Here is a 27,514-nt window from a genome sequence, read left to right on the forward strand (position 1 = left end):
AGAAGACATCTGAAGGCAGCCCTGTTTAGGGAAGCTTTTAATGTTTAATAGGTTATTGTATTTTAGTGTTCTGTTGGAAGAGTGGCTGGGGAAACCCAGCCAGATGGGCGGGGTATAAATAATAAATTATTATTATTATTATTATTATTATTATTATTATTATTATTATCTCAGTAGCATTCCATGATGGAACAAAGGCAGGCTAGGAAACTAATGAAAATATCCTAGGAAGCTATTGCAGACCATTGGCCCCATTGGCTCGGTTTGGGCTAGTGGCAATCAGAGCCCAGTAACTTACGAGAGCCAGAGGTTCCCCTGGTCCTGATCTGCAGGGTTTCCAACACAAATTCCCCCCCCCCCCAGCCTACCAGGAGATGCCTGTGGTGGATCCTGGAACCATCTGCATACCAAGCATGGGGTCTGCCACAGAACTGCAGCTCCTTCCCTTTAAGAACAAAACGAAACACAGCAATTCTTCAAAGAGAAGCTGCTTTTCCGGACTGCTCCCTTTCCAGCCAGCCGCTGGCATGCAGTATACTTCTCCTTAAAAGGGTAGGCAGTGTCATGTAAACACAGTATTTGTTTGGGTGGTACAGCATGGAGAAAGCTGCCCCCGGAATGCAACCCTTGTCAGGGGATGGGCCAGGGGGCCTGAGGCTGCTCTTTTATGCTGGGTCCCGCTAAGCCTGGCTTTCCCCTTTTTTCTAAAACCATTTTACTTTGGTTACAGGGTTTCTGCGCATCCAGGCCCCATCAGGGACACACACACGCTGCCCCCCAGCACCTCGATTTGCTTGGATTTAAAGGCGCACATTTGTATATCAGCATATGCCCCAAGTCTTTTAAGTACAGTGGTACCTCAGGTTACATACGCTCCAGGTTACAGACTCCGCTAACCCAGAGATAGTGCTTCAGGTTAAGAACTTTGTTTCAGGATAAGAACAGAAATCGTGCTCCGGTGGCGCGGCAGCAGCAGGAGGCCCCATTAGCTAAAGTGGTGCTTCAGGTTAAGAACAGTTTCAGGTTAAGTACGGACCTCCGGAACGAATTAAGTACTTAACCCGAGGTACCACTGTATCTAGCGGAATCCCTACATCACACATAATGTTCAGTGAGGCCTAGTGGTTAGTGTGCCAGGCTAGTACCCAGTAGAACAGGGTTCAGACCGCCACTCTGCCAGAAAATTCACAGGGTGACCTTGGGCCAGTCACTGCCTCTCAGCCTAACCTACCTCGCTGGGTCATCGTGGGGTTTAAATGGACAGGGAGAACCACGTTCCCTTGGAGAAGGTGGCATATAAATCCAATCCATCAAGTTTTACTTCCATGAAGAAATGAAATATACATAAAATATATGAAACGTCCAGTTGGTTTCTGGCTATCCAGTTCTCTGGCAGCTGCCTGCATCCATCTGTCATATGTTGACGGTTTGCCAGAGGTGAGCAACTGGCTCAGGACTGAGTGCCTCACTCGAAATGCATAATTAGTGAGAAGGCTGCAGCTAATTTGTTCATTTAGGGGACAGGCAATGAACCTACCTTGTGCACCGTTTGCATGAATGTGATGTACAATAAGCCAGAGATGTCGGACATATTGGATTTATTATGCAGTATTAGTCTGGAATCATAAGCCACATTGTATGTAAGAACACAAGATTTTGTCCACCTGCTTCCAGCCAGCCTGGGACTTTACAAGCAGTGCATTAAGCTTGTATGCATCTCCTGTTGCTAGTCCCTAGCATATGGGTAATCACAGATATACTACTTGTATACATGGAAGTGTTTGGTTTTTTTTTTACTTGCCGTGGTTAGTAGCCTTGGTAGTCCACTCCTCCATAAAGTTGTCTTAGTTTTTAAATTTTTTTTTTAAAGTCTTATAAATTGGTGGCCACCTTCACATCTTGGAGGAAAAGATTTTGTGCATGAATTAAAGTATAAAAAGCACCACTCGAGTCTTAAAAAAAACCCAGAACTCCAAACCAATTAAAATTGACATTTTAATAACTTAATAGATCTGCGCTTTTAAAGCATTTGTGTATACTTTGTCACCATCTTTCAAACCTTATTTCCATAAACATGACAAGTAGGTTTGCACTTGATGAAGTAAGTTACAGCCTTCAAAAGTCACGGCAGCTTCCGTGGCAGTCATTAAACTGGTACAAGATGCTTTCCTCTTGTGTTTGCAACGGATGAACAGTTGTAGAATGTTCTGACAAGGATAACACCGAAGATTAGATGTCATGTGCAAAAGGTAGTTCTGTTCAAACTGGACCCAACTTTTTTAAAAAAAAAAGGCTCCTGGGCTTTCAAAATTCAAAAATATCACAGGTGAAACCTTTTGTCTCCATGCACAACTGCCTGCTAGGAAACTAATTTGGCAAAGCTACATATGAAAGGGTCAGAACTCCTATGTCTTGAGTGGCAACTCATATTCTGTAGTCATCTTCAGAACAAAACAGGGCACCCTGGCCTTTAGCGAGATAATTGGAGGATTTGCGGTTGGGGGAGAAAAGCAACTATTCCCACCACTGCAAGATCATGACTGGAAAATCTGTGCCTATTAAAACTCCCTCCTCTTGTATACACTATTTAAAGACACAGGAGTCCTTTAGAGGAGTTAGTCTAGCAGCTCTTATGATTGTTCACAGTAAACTGCGAGGGAAGTTTGCAGGAAATTGACATAAACATTATTGATTTGCAAGGTTCATTTGGCCCCCCAACATATAATCTGCATGATTTCACCCTGAACACCAATTACCTTGTCCAAAATGAGTTTGGGCAGCAAGGGCAAATAGCTTTGGCAAGCAAATGAGATGCAATCTGTGCAACAGAAACTGTGTATTGCACTGTGTGGAGGAGCAAAGTCCTGGACTGATGCTCAGACACAAAGGGCGAAAATGGAAGATTAACTCCCAAGATGAGAGATGGGTAAGGAGAAAGGGGCAGGGCCCATACTTACTGGATCTAAAAGGGCATACAGAGATGGGGGTACACATACCAACGTCACTTTTATTTCTAGAAGATTGCCCCGGTTTTCTTTTTTGACAGAAGCCTGACACGGCGAATGCCTGACACGGGAACAAACTTCCGATGTAAACGCTCTTAAAAGGGCCACTAGAAATGCTTAAGGCCCATGCATGGCCAAACTTGGCTCTCCAGATGTTTTGGGACTACAACTCCCAGCATCCCTTGCTAACAGGACCAGTGGTCAGGGATGATGGGAACTGTAGTCCCAAAACATCTGGAGGGCCGAGTTTGGCCATGCCTGGTTAAGCTCAACATAAATATATCAGATCAGTAGAGTGCTTGAATAAACCTGCCTTCAAAAACAAGGTTACGGCTCCTGCTGGCCTTCCTGGGAATCAGAGAACTGCAGAGTTGGAAGGGATGAAGAGGGTCATCTAGTCAAAGCCCCCCTGCAAATACAGGGATCTCTTGCCCAAAGTGGGGCTCAAACTCATAAACCTGAGAATAAGAGTCTTGTGCTCAACCGACTGAGTTATCCCAGATGTAAGAAAGTGCTACAATTTGCAATGCCCCAGGGTTAAACCTTGACACATTCATAATTAAAAAAATAATAATGGAATGATCCTGCCCTGTTCTGTACACAAAAAACCTTTAGATGCATGTTTATGCTTGGAGAGCAGTTTGCACGTCCCTCTTCTTGTTTCATCCAGAGTAAATGGGATGATGTGAGGTGACATCTGGCATAACGACGGCACCCAAGTCTTCATTCAAAACTGCTAGCGGTACAATCCTATCCGTGCCGACTCAAAAGTAAGTTCCGTTGAGCTGAGGGAGACTCACTCCCAGGGGTGTATTGGACTGCAGCCTAAAAGCATTTAGAATTCCCATTACCAAGGTAACATTGAAAGGGGGGGGGGCAAATGGACTCTCGCTATGTGGGTTACGAATATAAAAGGGTGGGTTAAAAGCAAAAGCTCAGGTTTTGAGCAAGCATTCAAAAGGTGTTTCGTGTGTATTCAAAGAAAAGGGGATGTTGGAGAGAGAGAAAAGGGGGTGGAAAATGTGAGACAGAGAAAAGGGGGTGCAAGAGAGAGAAAAGGGGCGCCCTCTTTGGGCTCTGTATGCTCTCACTGACAGCTTTGGTTTCACCCAACAGAATTCAAACACCCCGCCCACACCGCAACCCTGGGCATAGAAACAAATGGTCGCTAGCCCTGTCTTAAAAGTGCCTTGTGTGCGCAGCAGCTGAGATGGTGGAGCCAGGAGAGCGGTACTTGTTTGGGATTAATCGGCCTTGAAATAAAAGAACGATCCGATCTGGGCACGGGCGCTGCTAGGAGATGAGTGGGTCTGTTTGCCAAGGGGCCACTTCAGAAATGGCAGCCCGGCAGAATCGCGGCATTCTCCTCCTTGCCCGAGAGCCGCGGGGCTGCCAGCTCTGTACAGGTGCCTCCTCGCACGGCAGGCTGCGAAAGCAAAGCCTCCAGCTGCCTTAATCCCTCAGTCTCGATGGCAACTGAATTCATAATTGATGAGGAGAGGCTTTGGGGAGAGAGCTGTCAGTCACTTGTCAGGCAGAGAAACAGGTGGAGGGACAGGACTACACGCTTCCTGAAGGAGCAGCGCTCTGCTTGGAGAGGGGCTTTGCATCTGGCACACAAGCCCCTTCTTTCAAAGACAGCCCCCCAGCCAAAGGGGGGCAAGTGGAACTGCGCAGTTCCCCTTGCACTCCAGCACATCCCTCGTGCAATATTAAGCCACTGGATCTTTCCATTCAGACCGGTTTCAAAACAGATGATAAAGCAGCCAACGTCTTCTGGGTATCTTTGGGGGCAAAAACAGCGAGGCAAACACCTTGAATCAGTCACACCGAGAGGACAGTTTGCATAACACTTTTTAAATGCGCAAACTGCCCTGCAAAAGCCTCAAGCATTTCCAGAATACTCCTGTGAGACAGGAGATTGCTAATTTCCATTTGCAGCTGATGCCCTGCCCACAGCAGCAGGAGCCTGCCTAGGTTTCAGCCTGTGGGGAAGCCCTTGCTGTGGGTCACCTCACGCCCAGCTGCCACTCACTGCGCTGCTGCAGAAGAGAGCTGGAGGTGATGCAGCAAGCACCGGTCCACCCATAAACTGGAAGAAGAATCAAAATACGCATTGCGCTTTGCATAGATCCACCCAACACATATTTCCAGCCTCGGTGTGGATGGGCCCAAATCAGACCAAGGTGGAAATCTGAGCTGATTCTGCAGCTATCTTCCTAGGATCACGCTGGTTCTCCGTGCTTTCCCATCTACATCGACACCATCAGGATGGAGCGTGTTGGTTATGTCTGCTGCCTGCTTGACAAACCTCTTCTGCCAGCAAGACCTTGAATCCTATACACCTCCTCCCCTCTGCTTCCTTGGCAACCCCTTGACTGCATTCTCCTCCAGGCATTATGAACAGGAATGACACCCAGAAAAGTAAAGTACACTTGTTGGCTTCTCCCCAGGCTCTGGCCCACCCTTCTTCCAAAGGGCCAAGGAACAAGCTGGACCAAAGCGAGGATCCATCGAAACCAGCATCCCCTGTCCTGATTGATGCCGCTGAGACATGCACAAGCGAAGCATGGAAGCAACAGCACTTCTGCAGGGCCCGATATCCGGGGGTACATCATCTCTGAATATGGATGTTTTTTTACCTAATACAGTGGTACCTCAGGTTACAGACGCTTCAGGTTACAGGCGCTTACAGACTCCGCTAACCCAGAAATAGTACCTCAGGTTAAGAACTTTGCTTCAGGATGAGAACAGAAAACGCACGGCGGCAGCAGGAGGCCCCATTCGCTAAAGTGGTACCTCAGGTTAAGAACAGTTTCGGGTTAAGAACGGACCTCCAGAACGAATTAAGTTCTTAACCCGAGGAACCACTGTATGGCTAATCATCATGGATAAGCAAATCCATCCAGTGAGTTTTTAAAGATAAAACAAAACAAAGCAACCACCTCCAAGAGGCAAATGCAAGAAAGCACTTAGTGCCCATGCAGTTTCTTTAGTTGCATATCTAACATATATTTTGAGATGCTTCTCTTTCTAAAAGTCTGTGACAGTCAAAAAGGGATACAATAGATAGTAGATGGACCTAATAAAAAGGAATAAGCTGGTTTGGTCTGTGAAAAATCCACGGGGTTTCTGTTCCAACTTTGAAACTGCCTGCTGGAAGCTCTTCTGTGGCATATGCAGGCGAAAGGGAATAAGAGATTCCGACTCAACATCAGGAAGACCTTTCTGCTGGTAAGAGCTGTTCGACAGCAGAACAGACTCCCTGGGAAGGTGGTGGACTCTCCGTCCTTGGAGGTTTTTAAGCAGAGGCTGGGTGGCCATCTGCCACGGATGCTTTCGCTGAGATTCCTGCATTGCAGAGGGTTGGACTAGATGCCCCTTGGGGTCCCTTCCAACTCTATAATAATAATAATAATAATAATAATAATAATAATAATAATAATAATAATAATAATTTATTATTTATACCCCGCCCATCTGGCTGGGTTTCCACAGCCACTCTGGGCGGCTTCCAACAGAATATTAAAATACAATAGTCTATTAAACATTAAAAGCTTCCCTAAAGAGGGCTGCCTTCAGATGTCTTCTTAAAGTTTGGTAGTTGTTCTTCTCTTTGACATCTGGTGGGAGGGCGTTCCACAGGGCAGGTGCCACTACCGAGAAGGTCCTCTGCCTGGTTCCCTGTAACTTGGCTTCTCGCAGTGAGGGAACTGCCAGAAGGCCCTCGGAGCTGGACCTCAGTGTCCGGGCAGAACGATGGGGGTGGAGACGCTCCTTCAGGTATACTGGGCTGAGGCTGTTTAGGGCTTTAAAGGTCAGCACCAACACTTTGAACTGTGCTCGGAAACGTACTGGGAGCCAGTGTAGGTCTTTCAAGATTCTACGATCTTGCCTTCAGGACAATCTTCAGCTGAGCAACATTCCTGCTTTCTCAAGGCTCTTTCGCACTTTATGTTACATTTGCTCAGCAGCTCAGCAAAGGGGGGGGGGGGGTTGAATACAACCTGAAAAGACTTGAAGCCAACTAGGAACAATAGCTTCCCCAAGCTGGTCCTCCACCAGCTTTCTTGCCAATGCCTGGCAAAGGAGTTGGGCTCAGCCTCCCGCTGCTGGGGAGGTAAAGCTATTCTGTCAAACTCCTCTTTCAAGCAGCAAACAGGAGCTGTGGCCTCACAGCGGCGGCAGCAGGAACAATAGGCACAGCCAGCCTCTCTGCGGAGGGTGGGGGGTGGGAATCCTGGTAGCACAGGAGCTCGTCACAAAGAGCTACAGCAGCCAGAAAGGTGCTCTCGCTGTTCTATAAAGACTGGGTGCGGGTTTGTTTGCTTGCTTGAATTTTAAGAAAAACCCTCCTCCCGTACAACAGGAAGAGCAGCAAGCAGAATTGAGGCAAAGATGGGAAACATGTGGCGCTCCACTGCCCTTAGAGCACATCTATCGCCCGGCTGTGGGGCCAGGCTCACTGGGGCTGATGGGAAACTAGGAAGCTGCCATATGAGGTAAGGTGAGAGAGAGAGAATCGAGGTTGGCCACCAGGCAATGGCTTTTTCCACCTGACCTGCCCCACCCCTCAGCCCTAGGAGCCTTCGCAAGGGAGCTGCTTCCAGAGGAGAGAGACTCTGTTTGCCATCAAAGATGGCTGGTTTCACCTGGGCTGCCCCACTTCCAGCCCAAGCATCTTTCAGAAGGGAGTTGCTGCCACAGGCGTCATGTGGATGTGGGCATTAGTGAGCTGAACAGTGGTAGACTATGAGTCATGGGGGTGTGCATGAACTTAGTGCTTAGTTTGTGTTTTTGGCTGTTGTTTTATTCATGTTGTTAACAGGGCCGTCTTAAGTATATCTGGCGCTGTGGTGCAAAGATCCCTCCTGCACCATTATTATTATTTATTTATTATTTTATTCCGTGAACCGCCCCAAGATCTCTTGATGAAGATAAAATAAAATAATGAATGAATGAATATTGTGTGTATTGTGTTGATGAAGATCGGTTAAATAAATAAATAAATAATGAATGAATGAATATTGTGTGTAAACCGCTTTGGGATTCATTTGAATGAAAAGCGACGAAGAAACAAAACAAATCAAAAATGCCAAATCGGACTGTCCGTCATCTGGCTCAGTCTGCCCACACTGGTTGGCAGAAGCTCTCCAGGATTTCAGAAAGGGGTCTCTAGAGGCCTACCTGGAGATGTCGAGGATTGAACCTGGGACCTTCTGAATGCAAAGCAGATTCTCTACCGCTGAGCCACAGAACCTTCCCTGGACCACAGGTTCCACATCCCTGACTTAGGACGTCCCCCCAGCATCACGAGGACCAGCTTCTTTCTGTCCACATCGATCTGCATGCACACAGAGAGGGAAACGAAGCAAAGCCCTCGTTTCTGAAGGCAAAAGGCTCTGGAGGGTGGCTGCTGGATGATCTCGCAGCTGTCCTGTTCATGAATGGGGAAGAGATGAACAATTCTCTAAACGGGCGAAATTCACAAGCTGCCGAACATCATTTAGCTCAGCTGTGCCAGGGGAAAAAAGCCTTAACCCGTGAACCTCTCCCACGGGGACCCACTTAGCACCAGGCTTTATGCACTGGGGTTAGCCGCTGCCGCAGGCAAAAAACAAACAAGAGCAGCTGGAGTGGAGTTTAATGTTTGGGAAGATGGGCTGCGTTAACAGGCCAGCGGTTTCTCTCCACACCGTGGCTGAGACCAGCGAGGTAGGGCCCATGGGCCAGCTGCAAGTGCTTCGAGACAGAGGTTCGCCCAGGTCAGCCATCTCTCCATGAGCTCGTCCTCCAACATCTGAATAAATATGAACAGGAAGAAAGCCTCTGTTCAGGTGATCAGGTTCAGACAGCACCAGAAAACCTGCTTTCTGGGCTTGCAGACTGTTCCAAAGAATTTCCCCCGCAGGGCTCTGAGCCGGAAGCGAAAGTAAGGATAGCGACTCCAGTGGGAACTCCGACACCCAGAGAAAGGCGCCAAACAGAAGATTCTCCTCTTGCAAACTCCGCACGGTACACGAGGGGAGACTCTCCCACAGGTCAGCCCCACTTAGGTGCAGCAACTCCCCCCAGCACTGGCCAGGTAGCTCTCATAGTTCTCCTCGCAGCGTCGGACGCAGCGGCAGAAATAGCTAGGGTCAGCAATGGCCTCCAGGAGGTCTGTTTGAACCAGGCAGATGTTGTACAGCTCGGAGGTAGGGGTCGTGCGAAGACAGCTGCTTCCTCGCCCTGCGAACACCTGCCGGGTAAAAGAAGAGAGAGGCAAAATTCTGAGGCCGTGGATGCGACAGAGGAGCTGAAAGAAGGTGGCAACAGAAGAACAAGCTGCCAGCCAGCCCACCCCTCTCCTCTTTCACTCTGGGCGGCAACATGTCTCCTTTGGTGAGACGGAGAGGTGTTGGACCTCAAGGATAACCCGGAAGCCCCTTCTCTTCAGAAGCCTGACAGTCTGGATGCCACAAAATTGGAGACGGTCCAGCCCAAGGAACGGGAAATAGACTAAGGCTCTTAGAACACAAGTAGTAATGGCAGAGGGTGCCACTGAGCGTGTGCAGAGTGGCACCCCCTCAATACGGAGAAGTAAGAGGCTACCTGCCTATGATGAGGGGTTAGGAGGAAGGAATTCCAGAAGAGAGCCTGTGGCTTCCAGCAGGCCTGAGCCCTCATTAGAAAGTGAGGCTGGCTAGGACAACAGCAGGGAAAGGGAACTTTCGGCCTCTCGGACACTATTTCCTCCAGCAAGCATTCAGTCAAGAGAGTGTCAAACATGCCAACAAATACATCACGAGCGGCTCAAGTCCCGGGATCTCATGAGTGGCCTTTGGGCTGCAAGCTATGGCTCAAACTTGTATGGCGGGGGGGGGGGGCGGCGACGACAATGACTTTGTAGTAACTTGCTTTGGGTTCCCTCTCACTGGAAGGAGTTCTGCAAGCCACTCTTCCTGATAGCACTCCTTGTGGAAGATGCAGAATGGCGAAGCCCTTCAAATGCATTGGCTCTCGGCTTGCGTGACAGCGGGGTCCTCTCCTGCCCTGATCTGCATATAGACTACTCCTAAGGAAAGGACGCGGGTGGCACTGTGGGTTAAACCACAGAGCCTAGGACTTGCCGATCAGAAGGTCAGCGGTTCGAATCCCTGTGACGGGGTGAGCTCCCATTGCTTGGTCCCTGCTCCTGCCAACCTAGCAGTTCGAAAGCACCTCAAAGTGCAAGTAGATAAATAGGTACCGCTCTGGCGGGAAGGTAAATGGCGTTTCTGTGCACTGCTCTGGTTCACCAGAAACGGCTTAGTCATGCTGGCTCCCTCAGCCATAAAGCGAGATGAGTGCCGCAACCCCAGAGTCGGCCACAACTGGACCTAATGGTCAGGGGTCCCTTTACCTTTAAGGAAAACACAGAACATTGTTCCCTGTATAATCTTCAATCTTGGTTCATGGCCTTACTGAACAGCACCTAAAGTGGCCCGAGCTATAGGAGCTTCAGGTTGCGGGAGGGGAAATTGGACCGACATCCCCTCTCCTGCCGGAGCCCTTGACTGAAAACATGCACAGGCCCCCAGTCCTCCCTTCTGTGCAGCTATGAAATGCGTCGCAGCCCTCTCTCGCCCTGAATCTAGCAGGCAACCTCCAGGAAGCAAAGAGCAGGCCAAAAAACTATAGCCAGGGGAGAGCAAGCTGGAGCACGTTCTGTTATTACAGTCATTATTATCCGCCGCATTTTTACACTAAGGTGTCTCAAAGCGACTTGCACAATAAAAACAGAAATAGCCCAGACGATAAAACCGGCGATAAAAATAGCAACGGCCAGAAATAAAGGAATGTGATCCATGCACTGAAGAGGAAAAAGAGGGATCGGGATTGAGGCTGACCTGCAACTGGCCTCTGAAGCCAACAGATTTGATCAGGAGTCTGCAGAAGCGCCAAAGGTCACCTCCACAGCGTTCTCTCTAAATATAATTTGGCCCAGGGTCGTGCAGCCAGGGGTGGATGAGGAACTGCTGCCCTGCTCAGCAAAACAGGGGCTCAAACGTTCTGCAGATAGGGCAGAGGAGGCGCTGGGAGCTCCTCGCCTCTAGTGTAAAGAGCTCTTTGCGTTAACTGATCGGCTATTAAGTACTGAATGCAAAGGAAGGAAACTTCCTTTATTTCCAAAACGGAGGGGCAGATAGCATCCCTTCCCATGCGCAGCAGAGAACCCCAGGAGGCCATTGTCATGGCTGGACTCCAGCAGGAACCAATTAACCTTTCCTGCCCAGCCATTCCTCATTCTGCCAGCCCAGCCGGTGCCAGTGCATTCCCTCCCATGCCCTCTTGGGAGGGCACACTCTCAGTCATGCACAAAGAGAGCTGCCACAATGGCCAGATCCTTCCCACTCCTCTCCCCAGAATCTCACTTCTGAGCATGCTCCTCCGGGGAAGCTGCCCTTTAAGCACAGAGGGCTGTGAATGAGCTTCAGACCGCTCGGAGGCAGGATGCTGGGCTACGGCAGGCAGTGGGGATGACTCACGCCAGCAAGAGCAGGCAGCACGCACCTGCCGTTCTGTGCCAGCAAAGTCTCCTCTGCTCACCTGTGGTTAAAACAGGCAGCTGGCTTATCCCTTCCACCCTGTTCTGCATCTCCTTTGGGGCTGCCCAAGGGTTTCCCCTGACCAAGCTAGGCGTTTGGAAGGCAGCTCTGCCATCTAAGGGCAGCGCAGGGCTTCAGAGGTGGATGTCAGAGGGGCATGTCTTCGCTCTGTCTCAAAGCTCTGGCCACAATCCTTCACTGGCCCAGTCTAGCCCACCTCCCAGGGTTGTCGTGAGGATAAGAGGATTATAAAGAGGATATGATCTGATAGGGGGGGGTGGTTTTTGTTTGTTTCTACACTGGAATATTTTAGAGCAACGATCCATGGCAACGATACCCGAGGGTGGATGATGGTGTCGGCATCATTCAGGCGAATGTTGTCATCGATACAGATATGGTGGGTGCTTGTGTCGTGGGGGTCGATCCAAAGGGGCTTCCCTCCTTGGCTGGAGAACTGGTTCCTGGCCCACCTGGAACACACACACACACACAGAGACAGAGAGACAGACAGACAGACAATCAGAACTTCTATGGGGATTTTTCCTAGGTTGCTGAAGCGAGAGTCTGCAATGAATCTTAGCAAAGACCCCACCAGCCCACCTTGTCCCCTCCAATGCAACAAATGGAAATGAGAAGGCAAGAAATGCATTGCAAGCAGTGATCATAAGGGTCAAGCTGGCCTATTCTTTCTGCATACAAATACCAACTCAATTAATACATCTATTCTTATCCTACACAATTTATTCTGCTTTCACGGTTCAGCATTTGAGAAGATTTAGATTACTTTTGACAAGGAATGAGATGATAAAAAAAAGAAAAGGTTCAGGTGGAGGATAGCAGAGTCGATAGGGGACAGGGAGTAAGAGCCAAATAAGACAGATAGAAGTTGCATTGGCTGTTCACGATCCAGCTCTTCACCACGGGAACCTCCCTCTTATTTCAGAGCTCTCTCGTGAGAATACAAAAATATTTCCAAGCTCCTGTGCAAAAGAAACCTGCTTCTTCAAAACCATATTTGAAAAGCTTCTTAGTCTACCAGCACAGGACCCTGCGTGGGAGGGGAAACTGTGAACAGGTATGCATAATTCTCAGTGCAGGACTTCACATGCAATGGGAGCGGTTTGTGCTCCATGTACCACAGAACAGAACCCAGAAAAGGGTGCAGGAAGGGCTGCCAGTGTCTGCTGAAGGGCTCAGGCAGGGCAAGCCTTCCAGTACTCAAAACAAATAGATGCTCAAGTATTACAACTGGGTTGTGCTCAGCTTTGTCTGGCTACATTGCCAGATGGCCAAAGAGTCCATCTTTTCTAGATCACAAAACTAATAGGTTTGCTCAAAGCTTCCGGTGGCTCAGACTGCATGTCAAAGCAAGAGAGTTATTCCCAACAGAACTACCTGGATTTAGCACAGTCCATTCCCTGCCTCTCCTTTTTTTTTTTTTTACTGGTATAGGACAAGATGAGCCCTCAGTCCTAATCCCAGCAGCAGAATACGGCAGAGTCAGGTGGATCTTAAAGAACCAATGGCAACTTTGCATTTTAAACATTTGCTCTCAGGTATCTTGGCAGATGTGAGCTCAGTACGGGAGAGGTGGCGAACTTATGGACATCCAGATGTCGTTGGACTACAGTTTCCATCAGGCTCACTTAACATGGCCTTTGATCAGGGATCATGGGAGTTGGAGACCAAGAGCATCAGGTTCTGTATCCTGGCGGAAAAGGAAAGGAAGAGGCAAGCAAACATGTCTCAGCCCTGCAGGAATGTCAGGATGCAGACAGGGGAAAAGGGAGGAATCACTTTCTTTCTTTCTTTCTTTCTTTCTTCTTAATAATAATAATAATCCTATCCTCATCATTATCATTATCATTATCATTATCATTATCATTATCATTATCATTATCATTAGGATTTATACCCACCATCTTTCTCCAAAGGAGCCCAGAGTGGCAAATGTATTGGGTAAAATTCAACTACGCGCTAAGTGTGTGCATGCAACAAAGTCTCCTTGTGCACTGAGACTTTCCCCCAACCCTACTACCCTATGGCCTTTAAACCTGCTCTGGGTTTTCCTCCAACCTGCCAGAGCAGATTTAGGGGCACAGGTGGGGGGGAGGCGGGGAGTCCCATTGCACAAGGGGACCTTGATCCATGCACGCAGCAACTTAGCTGAATCCCACCCTACAATACTAATGTAATTAAAACTTCTAAAAACATTGGACGCTCAAACATACCCTAATTTATACCAGCCGTCCCCTACCTGATGCTCTACAACTGTTCCGGATGACAACCCCCACAGTCCCAGCCAGGATAATCAGGGATAATGGGAGTTATAGTCCAACAGCATCGGGAGATGGGGCGCCACATTGGGAAGGCTGTTTTAGACCACAGTCATTTGCCTGGCTCAGAAGCGACTGTCACATGAGGCCAGGACACAATAAATTTGTGTGCTGGTGGGGCAATTAAAAAAGTCTGGCCAAGCTAGGGTTTTTTGAAAGCCACTATAAATGAATCACTGACAGCACCCTAAGTAAAAGCACATCAGTCGCCACAGGCTAAGAAGCAAGCCGCCATTCTTATTCCTCACCAGTCAAAGTGATCCTGGAAGCCACAAAGGCCTTCCCTGGAGCTGAAGTAGAGATACAGTTTCCTGTCGCCATCTTCGCTGGAGAGCCGCCCTGCTCCCTGCGTCAACACCACCTTTCGCTTGCTGCAACGTATCGTTCCAGGACTGACGTCCACCGGCAACTGCGGAGAGGCAGAGGATGGGTGAAAAAATCAAATGAAACACAGATCACTCTCCTGTCAAGCTCTCAGCAGCAAACTTGAGGTCATCAAAGCAGAGCATTGTGTGCACTGAGAAGAGGAATCACCCTGAACTGGACCTGAGGATCAAGGGTGTTGCACTGGCGGAGGAAGGCGGGTGTGGGGGGTGCGGTGCACAACAGGTGCCAGCTGTGAGGGCGGATGACATCGCCTCGCCACCCACCCTCACTCGCTGTGTAGGCGGCAGGTTGCTAGTGACGATGCTGCCGCAGGCGGCTAGTGACGCCCCCCCCACACTAGCCACATGGGTGGCTAGCCCCACCAACACGGGACGGCTAGCCCCGCCCCACCCCGGGTGCCAGGGCAGGTAGCTCCGCCCCTGGGACGTTGTCTCACCTGGATGCAGAAGGGGGCTGTCCCACCAAATGGATTAAGGTCTCCTTCAGCCTTCCCCAACCTAGTGCTCTGTCCCTGTTTTGGACTATAACTCCCATCAGCCCCCACCAATTTGCCCAAGAGTTTGGATTTGATATCCTGCTTTATCACTACCCGAAGGAGTCTCAAAGCAGCAAACATTCTCCTTTCCCTTCCTCCCCCACAACAAACACTCTGTGAGGTGAGTGGGGCTGAGAGACTTCAGAGAAATGTGACTAGCCCAAGGTCACCCAGCAGCTGCATGTGGAGGAGCGGAGATGCGAACCCGGTTCTCCAGATTACGAGACTACCGCTCTTAACCACTACACCACACTGGCTCTCAGGATGTCACGAGTTGGAGTTCAACAACACTGGGTACTCGGCTGGCTACTTCCATGAGACCAGCAGAAACTTTCTCGACTTGCGTGTGAATGTTCTGCTCACATCAAACAGTGTTGCGTGTTAAACCTGGAGCTGAAATGGATGTAAGGGCCAAGCAGTCCCTTTCCTATAGCCGGATGCCTTGGGAAGTAGGGAATAAGAACAACAGCCTGTTGTGTGCTACCAGTATCTGATCTTGACATAAATACTGTTCCTGGGTATGGATCTCAACTGCAACAGCTGGAGAACCCATGCAGTATAATGGACAGCAAACTCTATTCAGAGATCTGCGTAGAAATGTCCACTCAGTCATGAAATTTACACAGGGCAGCTTTGGGCCGGTCCCGCACCATTAGCCGAACCTACGTCACAAGTATAAAAATGGGATCGCCCCCCGAGTGCAATGGAGGAATGGCGAGATAGAAATGTAATACATTAAGTAATAAATATAATTGCATTACCATCAAACATCCCCTAACAGATCACAAAGGTTGCCATAGCTGAATTCTCTCGGCAGCTGGCAGTGTACCAGAACTGACGAATGTGGCAAAAGTTCAGTCCTTAACAACACTGAAATTTACTCACATTTAATTCCAATTATAAAGGAAGGCTTTAGCGGTGTCAAAATATTTATTTGGTCCTCTCAAATCCCACTAAGCATCAATGGATGGCAGAATTTGTCTCTTTTCATGCATCAAATGCCTTCTGTCTAAGCAGAGAGCCAGCACAGTCCAATCTTGTGGACAGTGTTTTGGACTTCAATCAAATGCCGCCTTAGTCACCATCTTGGCAAGCTCGTTGTTTGCTTCAGTTTCTCATCTGTAAAATGGGAACATTAAGTGCCCCAAGCTGCACAAGGAGTACAAGCTAAAGTCTGCAGTGCTCTACCCTTCAAACCTAGCTAAATAAAATAGGGCCTACGATTCAGAGAAATGTGGCAAATGGAGGATCCACAAGTGCTTAAGAGTGGAAAGGTAGGTACAGGGGCCCATAGCATGGGCACAGGAAGCTCTGCAAGCTAGAAACAGACCACCTCCAGATCATTTAAGTCATAACCACGCTTTCCCAGTTCTTGAATATTTAGCCCATTATTCAGAAGCTTCACTTTGGAAGTATAGAGACCAAAAACCTGCTATTTTTAATGAAAGCTGAATTCCTCCAGGATTCCAGCAAAGCCACCAGGATTCTTCACTTTCAAACAAGATATTGCAATGTATAATGTTGGCAGCCTTGGTCCCCAAAGTGCAAAGGAGAGTCCCTATCAAATCCAAAGCTCCACACCTCCAGTATTATCTTCATTTCTTATCGGGCAGCCTAATTAAATAATGCCGGATTTAATTTTGGCTGCCTACCCTTCAGAGAGAGGAAGCAATCAGCTGTGAGCTTGGCAGGATTTCCTAGAGGAGGGAAGAAGAAGAAGAAGAAGAAGAAGAAGAAGAAGAAGAAGAAGAAGAAGAAGAAGAAGGGGAGGAGGAGGAGGAGGAGTTGTTTGGACTTGATATCCTGCCTTTCACTCACCTTAAGGTAGTCTTAACCTGCATCTCATAGGACGCCAACAGAGACTCCTAAAGCCTGCCGAGAGGCTGCATGGAAGGCCGGGACCTGGGAGACCAGGGTTCAAATCCCCACTCAGCCATGAAGCTCAACGGGTGGCCTTGGGCCACTTACTGCATCTGAGGTTAACCTACCCCACAGGATTGTTGTAGGGATAAAGGAGGATGGGGAGAACCAAGTATGCCACCTTGAGCTCCTTGGTGGGATACAGAGGCCATAAATAAAAAAGTGTCTTCAGCGGAAGGGCATCTAGAAAACTGAACAAACCAAAAAAGCAGAAGGCACTGGGATCAAAGAGCCTCAGCCAAGCTTGCTGGGCTTGTGGAAAAGGCAGGTTGTGACTAAAGCAGCAAAAGCAATGGAGGAACCCATAGAATCATAGAATTGTTGAGTTATAAAGGACCCCAAGCATCACCTAGTCCAACCCCCTGCAATGCAGAATCTAAAATGTCCATAAAGGACCCCTGACCATTAGGTCCAGTCGTGGCCGACTCTGGGGTTGCGGTGCTCATCTCGCTTTATTGGCCGAGGGAGCCGGCGTACAGCTTCCGGGTCATGTGGCCAGCATGACTAAGCTGCTACTGGCGAACCAGAGCAGTGCATGGAAACGCCGTTTACCTTCCCGCCAGAGCGGTACCTATTTATCTACTTGCATTTTGACATGCTTTCGAACTGCTAGGTTGGCAGGAGCAGGGACTGAGCAACAGGAGCTCACCCCGTCGCAGGGATTCGAACTGCCGACCTTCTGATCAGCAAGTCCTAGGCTCTGTGGTTTAACCCACAGTGCCACCCGCGTCCCTAAAATGTTGATAAGAGATGCTTAAAAACCTCCAAGGAAGGAGAGTCCACAGCCTCCCGAGGGAGACTGTCCCAGGATGATCTTTTTCTGCCCACTCACCGAGACGTCCCGCAGCGCAGGGAAGTGGGGGTGCTCCCCCTCCAGGGCGCAGCGCACTGCCTTCAGGACGCGAGCCAAGTCCGTGCCAAAGGTGCGGAAGACGACGGCAAAGTGCCTCCCTTCCCGGTGCAGGCTCTCCAAGAGGTGGAAGAAGGAAGGCAGCACCAAGTGGTAGCGCTTGCCCCGCTGGCCAGGGATGGAGAGCAGCGGGTGAGGCTGCCCCTGCCACTCCAGAAGCTGCAGGTGGCGCTTGTGGAGATCGCGGAACTTCCTCCCGGGCGGCGTGTCCGTGAATCGGGTGTTGCGGCCGTACTGGGAGTAAAAACTCACGGCGCCCGGGCAGGGAGGGAGCAACGAGGGGGACTCGCTCAGCCACTGCCACTTGCCTGGAAGGAAAGAGGAAGGAGGTGAGTTGAGGGCAGGGGTCAGCAAACTTTTTCAGCAGGGGGCCAGTCCACTGTCCCTCAGACCTTGTGGGGGGCCGGACTATATTTTGAAGAAAAAATGAACAAATTCCTATGCCCCACAAATAACCCAGAGATGCATTTTAAATAAAAGCATACATTCTACTCATGTAAAAACAGGCTGATTCCTGGGCCGGATTTAGAAGGCGATTGGGCTGGATCCGGCCCCCAGGCCTTAGTTTGCCTACCCATGGTTTAGGGTCTAAAGGAAGGAGGAACTATCTCTCTCTCTCTTCCATTGATGGGCTCACACTCTGTCCTGGGCCGTAAGTCCCAGCACAGGTTCACTTTCACCTTCAAAGCCAACTCGAAGCCTGGGAAGGGGACAGAGCTTGCCAACAAAACAACAAAACATCTGCTTTGAATGCAGAAGGCACCAGCATCTCACAGGAAATTAAGAGCCTACTGGATCAGGCCAATGGCCCCCCTGGTCCAGCATCCTGTTCTCACAGTGGCCAACCAGGTGCAGGATTCGAGCACAAGAGCACTCTCCCCTCCTGAAGAATCTCAGAGTTCGGCTGGGAAAGACTCCCTGCACAAAATCTGCCAGTGTCTAGAGTGCACAGAGCTCAGCGCGTAGAGTGCCCTAAATAAGGACCTCCTTTACAACAACCTTTGCCAGCCCGGTGCCCTCCAGATGTTTTGGTCTACGACGCTCATCGACGCTAGCTAGCACATCCTAATGGGAATTGGGAGTCCAAAACACCTGGAGGGCACCAGGTTGGCACCAGGAGGGCAAAGGGCTCCAGGTTGGCACCTGGAGGGCACCAGGTTAGCAAAGGCTGCTTCCGTGTTTCCGCAGCAGCCTTTTATTGAATACCTTTTTTTAAAAAAAGGGGGGGGGGCTGGTGGAAGGAAGAGAACAATGCGCAGTGAAGTAGAATACAAATCTCTCACGCAAGTGGCGACAGTTCAGACAGAGGGCACCTGAAGTCAAACAGCTTAGCTCAGTACATGTTAATTTTAACTTCTTGGTGCTCCCGCATGTGTGCGAGAGAGAGTTGGCAGGCAGCTTTAACCTAATTCTGAAGAGACCAACAATATGTAAATGTGCCTGGGCGAGATACAGGATGCAACAGCTCCTTTGATAAGGCTCTCTTCGCACAGAACAAAAGAGCCTGATCTATAAGGAGATTTGGCTCGTGGGCGGCATAATAGCACACGGTGCTGTCTGGCAGCAGAGCGCCAGGCTAGTAGTCTCTTGGTCCAGATCCAAAGAGCCGAGGATGTAGGCAAGTTAGCCTTGAGCCTGGGATGAGATACAATGGGCAGGCCTGCCCTGTTTGCTTTCCAATGCTAATGCTGAGCGGGGAGGGCAACTGGAGGTGTCGTGAGAGGGTGGGTGGCTACCTCCAGTCCATTTTTAACCCACCTTCCCACCTCCCTGTCCAACCCCTTTTTCCTCTGTGGTATGCAGAGCACAGGTTGGGAGCTTGCCAGAAAGAGGGCAGTACCAACTCAAGGTGGGGGGAAACCAAGGCAATCATAAAAAGATGCCGAAGAAAAGTTTTTTTATTTACAAAAACACTCAATTTTCTATGTATAATGCATCTGGAAGGCTCTCTTCAAAGACAAAAGAAACCCAACAAGCGACGCTGCCTGCCTCTGACGAACAGGACATCATACTTGAAAATGCATTAGGCATAATAATAGAAAATTGGGAGTGCATTTGTAAATAGATTAATATTATTTTCTTCAACAGCTGGTGAGGGTTGTCATTTTTTGGTTTTGGTGGTTTGCTTGCAAACTTTTTAAATATCTAAAAAACGGGGGGGGGGGGGTGTAAATTTTTATTCTGAAAGTATGGCCCAGAGAAAAAAGTTTGAGAATCACTGCACTATAATAATAATAATAATTTATTATTTGTACCCCGCCCATCTGCCTGGGTTTCCCCAGCCACTCTGGGCGGCTTCCAACAAAGATTAAAAATACATTAAAATGTCACACATTAAAAACTTCATTGAACAGGGCTGCCTTCAGATGTCTAGATGTGAATTAGCACAACGGGGGCTTCCCCCAGCCCCACCTTCTCCCCACAGAACAGCACGTGGGGGTAGGAGAGGGGAGACTTCTCCATCAGACATGGAGAGATGCTTGTGCTAACAGAGCAATCTCCTTAGCCCTACATTAAATTATCCCCCAGGCTTCTGCCTCCTTCCCTACACACCCCTTGGCCATACTGTTTCTCTACATCACCTATCCTGAAAATCAGAAATGATTAAAACAAAACCAAGCAATTCTTATTTCTTGCAGAGTTTCATCCAGCCATTGAACTTCAGTTTTATGTCACAGGAACTGAGATTTCAGCTGCTCGCATGGTCTTACCTGTTGGGTCGATTTTCCCCCAGGTGACAGTACTCAGGAAATAGTTCAGAGCAGCTCTGGGGTCCTGACCGGTGACAGCATCAGACACTACGATAGTGTTGTTTAAGTCTATGTGTAGAACCAGCTTCCGTTTCTTAGGGCTTAAGATCACCCCGGAAAGAGGGACTAAGCTGGTGGTAGTTCTTGGCTGCTGGCAGTCCATTTCTTCATCTTCTTCTCTTTGGGCAGACTGGCCATGTTGCCCTTCTGCACAGCTAAGATTGGTGACGTGGTTCTCCTCTGCAGAATTTCTTACACCATTCCCAAGACCATCAGTCTCAGAACAAGATTTTCTTTTCATCAAGCTGGAACTACCGGAGACGGACTGTGTGCCAACTGTTCCAGGAGCCATCTCTGTACATATGGTCATCAGCTTGGGTTTCAAATCGCTCGGATCCGTGTTGGAAATATCATCTCCTGCAGTGCAGCTGCCAGAGAGATCTCTCTCCCTTGAAGCTGCTGGGTCACTCATGGGCTGGGATGAATTAGGAAGGAGATGCCGCCTCAGGCTCAACTGTATGGACAAGAAGAGTAAATAGTCACTATTTCCCCCTATGTCATTCAATGTGAAGCAGAAGCTTATACAGTGGTACCTCAGGTTACATACACTTCAGGTTACATACGCTTCAGGGTACAGACTCCGCTAACCCAGAAATAGTACCTCGGGTTAAAAACTTTGCTTCAGGATGAGAACAGAAATCATGCAGTGGTGGCGTGGCGGCAGCAGGAGGCCCCATTAGCTAAAGTGGTGCTTCAGGTTAAGAACAGTTTCAGGTTAAGAACAGACCTCCAGAACGAATTAAGTTCTTAACCCGAGGTACCACTGTATAATTAGATCCAGGTTCACTCAGCTATAAAGCCCACTACATGGACATTCTACTGCTCAGCATGGTGAATTGTTGAGACTAAGGCACTGTGGGAATAAAACAGTGTGCTCTGATCAACTTCATAATCTGCACCCTCAATATCTTCTGAGCTAATTTGTGCCATTTCTTTTTATAGATGGGCGACTGAAACAGAATAAAATGTTTACTTTCTCCAGACCACCCCAGCGAAAGCCAATCCACCAATTTAGCAAAGCTGTCATAGTGTGGAGAAAGTGTATTGACTTCCTAAGGTTTGCATGAGTGAGAAGAAAACGGGAAGAAGGTGCATTGATAGATTTGCATTTATAGAAACCTGCCTCTAATTGATCAATAACTGAGCTGGTTCTGAACTCTAGTTTTAGGAAAGAATCATAGAATCATAGAGTTGGAAGAGACCACAAGGGCCATCGAGTCCAACCCCCTGCCAAGCAGGAAACACCATCAGAGCACTCCTGACATATGGTTGTCAAGCCTCTGCTTAAAGACCTCCAAAGAAGGAGACTCCACCACACTCCTTGGCAGCAAATTCCACTGTCGAACAGCTCTTACTGTCAGGAAGTTCTTCCTAATGTTTTGGTGGAATCTTCTTTCTTGTAGTTTGGATCCATTGCTCCGTGTCCGCTTCTTTGGAGCAGCAGAAAACAACCTTTCTCCCTCCTCTATGTGACATCCTTTTATATATTTGAACATGGCTATCATATCACCCCTTAACCTCCTCTTCTCCAGGCTAAACATGCCCAGCTCCCTTAGCCGTTCCTCATAAGGCATCGTTTCCAGGCCTTTGACCATTTTGGTTGCCCTCCTCTGGACACGTTCCAGTTTGTCAGTGTCCTTCTTGAACTGTGGTGCCCAGAACTGGACACAGTACTCCAGGTGAGGTCTGACCAGAGCAGAATACAGTGGCACTATTACTTCCCTTGATCTAGATGCTATACTCCTATTGATGCAGCCCAGAATTGCATTGGCTTTTTTAGCTGCCACGTCACACTGTTGGCTCATATCAAGTTTGTGGTCAACCAAGACTCCTAGATCCTTTTCACATGTACTGCTCTCAAGCCAGGTGTCACCCATCTTGTATTTGTGCCTCTCATTTTTTTTGCCCAAGTGCAATACTTTACATTTCTCCCTGTTAAAATTCATCTTGTTTGTTTTGGCCCAGTTCTCTAATCTGTCAAGGTCGTTTTGAAGTGTGATCCTGTCCTCTGGGGTGTTAGCCACCCCTCCCAGTTTGGTGTCATCTGCAAATTTGATCAGGATGCCCTTGAGTCCATCATCCAAGTCGTTGATAAAGATGTTGAATAAGACCGGGCCCAAGACAGAACCCTGTGGCACCCCACTAGTCACTCTTCTCCAGGATGAAGAGGAACCATTGATGAGCACCCTTTGGGTTCGGTCAGTCAGCCAGTTACAAATCCACTGAGTGGTAGCATAGTCAAGACCGCATTTTACCAGCTTCTTTACAAGAATATCATGGGGCACCTTGTCAAATGCCTTGCTGAAATCAAGGTAGGCTACATCCACTGCGTTCCCTTCATCTACCAGGCTTGTAATTCTGTCAAAAAACGAGATCAGGTTAGTCTGACATGACTTATTTTTCAGAAATCCATGCTGACTATTGGTGATCACAGCATTCCTTTCTAGGTGCTCACAGACTGTTTGCTTAATGATCTGCTCCAGAATCTTCCCTGGTATTGATGTCAGACTGACTGGGCGGTAATTATTTGGGTCCTCTCTTTTCCCCTTTTTGAAAATAGGGACAACATTTGCCCTCCTCCAGTCTGCTGGGACTTCGCCTGTTCTCCAGGAATTCTCAAAGATGATTGCCAGTGGTTTTGAGATCACATCTGCCAGTTCTTTTAATACTCTTGGATGCAGTTCATCTGGCCCTGGAGACTTGAATACATCTAGACTAGCCAAGTATTCTTGTACTATCTCCTTAGTTATTCTGGGCTGTGTTTCCTCTGCTGAATCATTTGCTCCAAATTCTTCAGGTCGGGCATTGTTTTCTTTATCGGAGAAGACTGAGGCAAAGAAGGCATTGAGGAGTTCAGCCCTTTCTGTGTCCTCTGTTTGCATTTCACCATCTTCTCCTCTGAGTGACCCCACTGTTTCTTTGTTCTTCCTTTTGCTACGAACATACCCATAAAAGCCTTTTTTGTTGCTTTTAACCTCTCTAGCAAGCCTGAGTTCATTCTGTCCTTTAGCTTTTCTGACTTTGTGTCTACACGTGCTGGCTATTTGTTTGAATTCCTCTTTGGTGGCTTCCCCCCTTTTCCATTTTTTGTACACATCCTTTTCTAATCTTAACTCAGTTAAAAGTTCTTTAGATAGCCACCCTGGCTTCTTTAGGCACCTTCCATGTTTCCGTCTCATTGGTATTGCCTGAAGTTGTGCTTTTACTATCTCCCTCTTAACAAACTCCCAGCCATCATGAACTCCCTCTCCTTTTAGTATTACCGTTCATGGGATCTCACCCAGCACTTCCCTAAGTTTTATGAAGTCGGTTTCTTAAAGTCAAGAAATTGAGTCCTAGTATGCTTGGCTGCTCCTTTCCGCTGTATAGTAAACTTCAGAAGAGCATGATCACTCGCGCCTAATGATCCTTCCACTTCTACCCCACTAACCAGGTCATCAACATTGGTTAGGACCAGATCTAAAATGGCTGTTCCTCTTGTTGCTTCTCCCACTTTCTGGACAATGAAGTTGTCTGCAAGGCCAGTGAGGAATCTGTTTGACCTTATGCTCTTGGCTGAGTTTGACATCCAACAAATATCCGGGTAATTGAAGTCCCCCATTACTACTATCTCCCTTCCTTTTGCATGCTTGGCCATCTGTTCCAGGAAGGCATCATCTATGTCCTCCGTTTGGCTTGGGGATCTATAGTAAACTCCCACAATGAGGTCACTGTTATTCTTCTCTCCCTTAATTTTGACCCAAATGCTCTCACTTTGGCTTTGAGGTTCTAAATCTTGGATCTCTTCACAGGTATACACATCCCTGACATATAACGCCACTCCTCCTCCTTTCTTGTCTGGTCTGTTTCTCTGAAATAGATTGTATCCCTCCATTATTACATTCCATAGGAATTACATTCCAAAGAACATAGGAAGCTGCCTTATACCCAAGTCAGACAACTGCTCCTTCTAGCTTGAGATGATCAACAATGACTGGTGGTGGCTTCCCAAGGTTTTCAGACAGAAGCAATTCCCAGCTCACCCTGGAGATGCTGGGGACTGAATCTGGAAACTTCTGCACTCAAAACACATGCTCTGCCATTGAGAAATGGCCTTCCTCTTCACATGGTTTTTTAGATCACACATGCAACCCACTCCCTTATCTATTCACTAAAATAAATAGGGTTTCTCGTCTGTCAAGCTGAATCCAACACTTTACCCACCAGATGCTGTCAATTCTGGAACTGGAACACCGCAGAGACTCCAGCATACAAGGCCTGACCAGGATACACCCAGCACCTTAGATTCACCTGATCTTTCTCCTACGGTGCTTTATGTCCCTCTTTCAAACTGCCCAAGCACTAATTCCCACCATACCTTGCTCATCTGTTTCCTCTCCTACCTGATGTGTTGGTGTACACTCACTTTGTCCCACATAAGCAGACAGCCATAAGCAACAGCTTGCAGACATTCCATAGCCACCTGCTCACAAACAAAAGGAAGAACTTTGCATAACTGAACTTAGACAAATCATTGTCACAAGATGTGTGGGAAACAATTAGCAGAGAGAGAGGTTCTTAAAAAAGGGATTAGCTGCCGCCAAACATATGAAGGTAGAGTCTACCACTCAGAGTCTACTACTCGCCACAATTTAACATGGAACCTCAGCATTCAGGGCACATTTGTATGCAAGAATGTTCAGAGATCTTCTCTGTGTGTATTTCTGATCACCATGTGCAGGAGACAATGGGGAGTCTACTTCCCGTTCTTCCTGCTTCTCAGTTTTCCAAAAGCAAAACAAGATAGCCAGTTGGAGAGGACTTGATCTTTGGTCTGATCCAAAAAAGGCAATGCAACTCTGTATTTCCACCTCTGGCAAATACATTTCATACAATATGTAAGGAGGACTGTTATTCCACATCAAAGGCAAAACAGAACTACCAAATATTTTCTTGCAAGAATCAGAAGCTAAATATTCTACTCTGTTCTTTACTCCTACACAAACCCGCCTTAGCTTAAAAACCAAGCAAATTAACCAGACTTGCGCAAGGCTGGCCAGCAGTTCCGCTGTGCTTAACGGCATTTGTTGCTTTCAAGCCAGCTCCTGAACCCTAAGGCTGCCTTCTTTCATGTACACACCTTAACGTGGGAATAAAGCTCACCGAACACAGGTGAGCGGATCTGCAGCAGGGTAAACCCGTACTGCAAGGCTGGCGATTACCAGTTTGGTGAGTCCCGCATGTCCGCCCACACAAGTCACAGAATCATAGATTTGCAGAGTTGGAAGGGACCACAAGGGACATCTAGTCCAACCGCCTGCAGTGCAGGAACCTTGTTGTCCAACATGGGGCTCAAATCCACAACCCTGAGATTAAGAATCTCATGCTCTTAATAACACTATACAAATTTATACAATACAGTGGTACCTCGGGTTAAGTACTTAATTCATTCCGGAGGTCCGTTCTTAACCTGAAACTGTTCTTAACCTGAAACACCACTTTAGCTAATGGGGCCTCCTGTTGCCGCCACACCATCGGAGCACGATTTCTGTTCTCATCCTGAAGCAAAGTTCTTAACCCAAGGTACTATTTCTGGGTTAGCGGAGTCTGTAACCTGAAGCGTATGTAACCCAAGGTACCACTGTAATGTATGGGAATATCGTATATTGCCATTTGTGTGTGTGCATATTTTCACTTTTGTATGTATCTTGCTTTTCTCCCTCTCACTTTTCCTTCTTTTTTCCTGCATTACTTGATTTCTTTTAACTGAAATCACCTTAATTACCGTATATATAGAGAGAGATATATAGAGAGTGTGTGTGTCTCATGCTCTACCAGCTGAGCTACCCCACAGGCATGGCAGCAGTTTTCTTAAGCTCCTTATTTCCTCCAGCCTGACCTTAACTGCCTCTAACCCTCTCATGGCACCCCCCTCTTAGCCACCATCCCAGGGTCCCTCGCCCCAGGGGCCCTCTCTCCACACCCAGCCCCGGACCCCCAAGGGTCGGGGAGATAGGGACTAGGGCATGAGGCTCGTCTGGGGGAAGGGCGTGCCCCTTCCCAGCCCTGATCCAGCCACGTGACCCAGTCCCGACAGGCACCACCAGCAACCGCCATCCCCACCAGCAGCGCTCCCCCTCCCCCACCCGCCCCGTCTTCTCCACCGTTACCAAGATACCGCCGCTGCCCGGCGTCCCACTTCCGCTCCGCCGCCTCCGGCATGTAACCATAGAGGGTCTTTTTCGCTCCGCGCCTAGAGACGCCTCTTCCTCCCCTTTTGCGTTTCCTCGTTGCGCTTACGGAGGCTGCGGCGCCCCCTGGCGACCGGACTCCGTTTTCCGCTCAAGTTTGCCGACTGCTGTTCGTTGTGGCAGGTTGGTTTTTGCCATTCGAGTGGCTGCTGCGTTGGCTTTTGCACTGGCACGTTGCAAGTTTGATAAGAAAGAAACGACGCTTGGTTTTACACGTGTGCAGCGGATTGAAGAAACCCAGCCAGATGGGCGGGGGTATAAATAATAAATTATTGTTGTTATTATTATTATTATTATTATTATTAATACCGCTCCACTTAAATGAAATAATATTAAGACTTAAGAAAAAAGGGGAAAACACCGCTCCACTTCGGTAGGGAGATGAGCGTTTTTAATCACCACTCGCGTATTTGTTTGTGAACCCCCTGCAAACAGAAAGCTAGCCCATCACGCATAAACATTTCTAGCTTTAAGTTGCTTCTTGCTGTGGTGCTAGCTTTCTATTTGCAGGGAGGTGTTTGAACAAAAGGGAACGTTCAGAAACAGCATGCCTCACAATCAGAAGAGCCCCTGATACATCGGGAGCATCTGTGGGTCCTCAGATGTTGTTGGACTACAACTCCCATCATCCCTGAGCTCTGGCCTTGCTAGCTAGGGGTGATGGGAGTTGTAGTTCAACAACATCTGGGGACCTACAGGTTGAGAAAGGCTGGTTTAGACAAATATTTTTCAAGGGATTGATCCAACAAACCAATTGTTAAACATGACAACACTACTAAATGCAAGATCTCCGGAAGGAAGTCAGTTGGAA

General features: G+C 48.3%; 2 protein-coding genes across 2 annotated transcripts in view; one reads left to right on the forward strand and one right to left on the reverse strand.

Annotated features, from left to right (window-relative positions):
* The window catches only part of LOC310757229 (uncharacterized protein), a 141,096-nt gene that overhangs the window by 34,121 nt on the left and 79,461 nt on the right, over positions 1-27,514 (forward strand). The window lies entirely within an intron of this gene.
* Positions 1,972-26,825, reverse strand: LOC310756879 (uncharacterized protein). The gene is made up of 7 exons (XM_083601787.1): positions 26,623-26,825; positions 20,375-20,927; positions 17,586-17,971; positions 14,160-14,320; positions 11,913-12,045; positions 8,193-9,246; positions 1,972-2,207 (listed from the first exon to the last, which is right to left on the reverse strand). Exons 1-6 carry the CDS (start codon positions 26,680-26,682, stop codon positions 9,058-9,060), a joined length of 1,482 nt encoding a protein of 493 aa, XP_083457913.1. The 5' UTR covers positions 26,683-26,825; the 3' UTR covers positions 1,972-2,207; positions 8,193-9,057.

This window comes from Podarcis filfolensis (assembly GCF_964270895.1).
Source record: "Podarcis filfolensis genome assembly, chromosome: 2".
NCBI lineage: Eukaryota > Metazoa > Chordata > Lepidosauria > Squamata > Lacertidae > Podarcis > Podarcis filfolensis.

Coding starts and splice junctions, on each gene's coding strand:
- LOC310756879 (XM_083601787.1), bottom strand. CDS start 26,682: ATGGTTACATGCCGGAGGCGGCGGAGCGGAAGTGGGACGCCGGGCAGC. Junction 17,972..20,374: donor GGGGAAAATCGACCCAACAG/GTAAGACCATGC, acceptor CTTTCCTTCCAG/GCAAGTGGCAGTGGCTGAGC. Junction 14,321..17,585: donor CTGCGCTGCGGGACGTCTCG/GTGAGTGGGCAG, acceptor GCCTCTCCGCAG/TTGCCGGTGGACGTCAGTCC.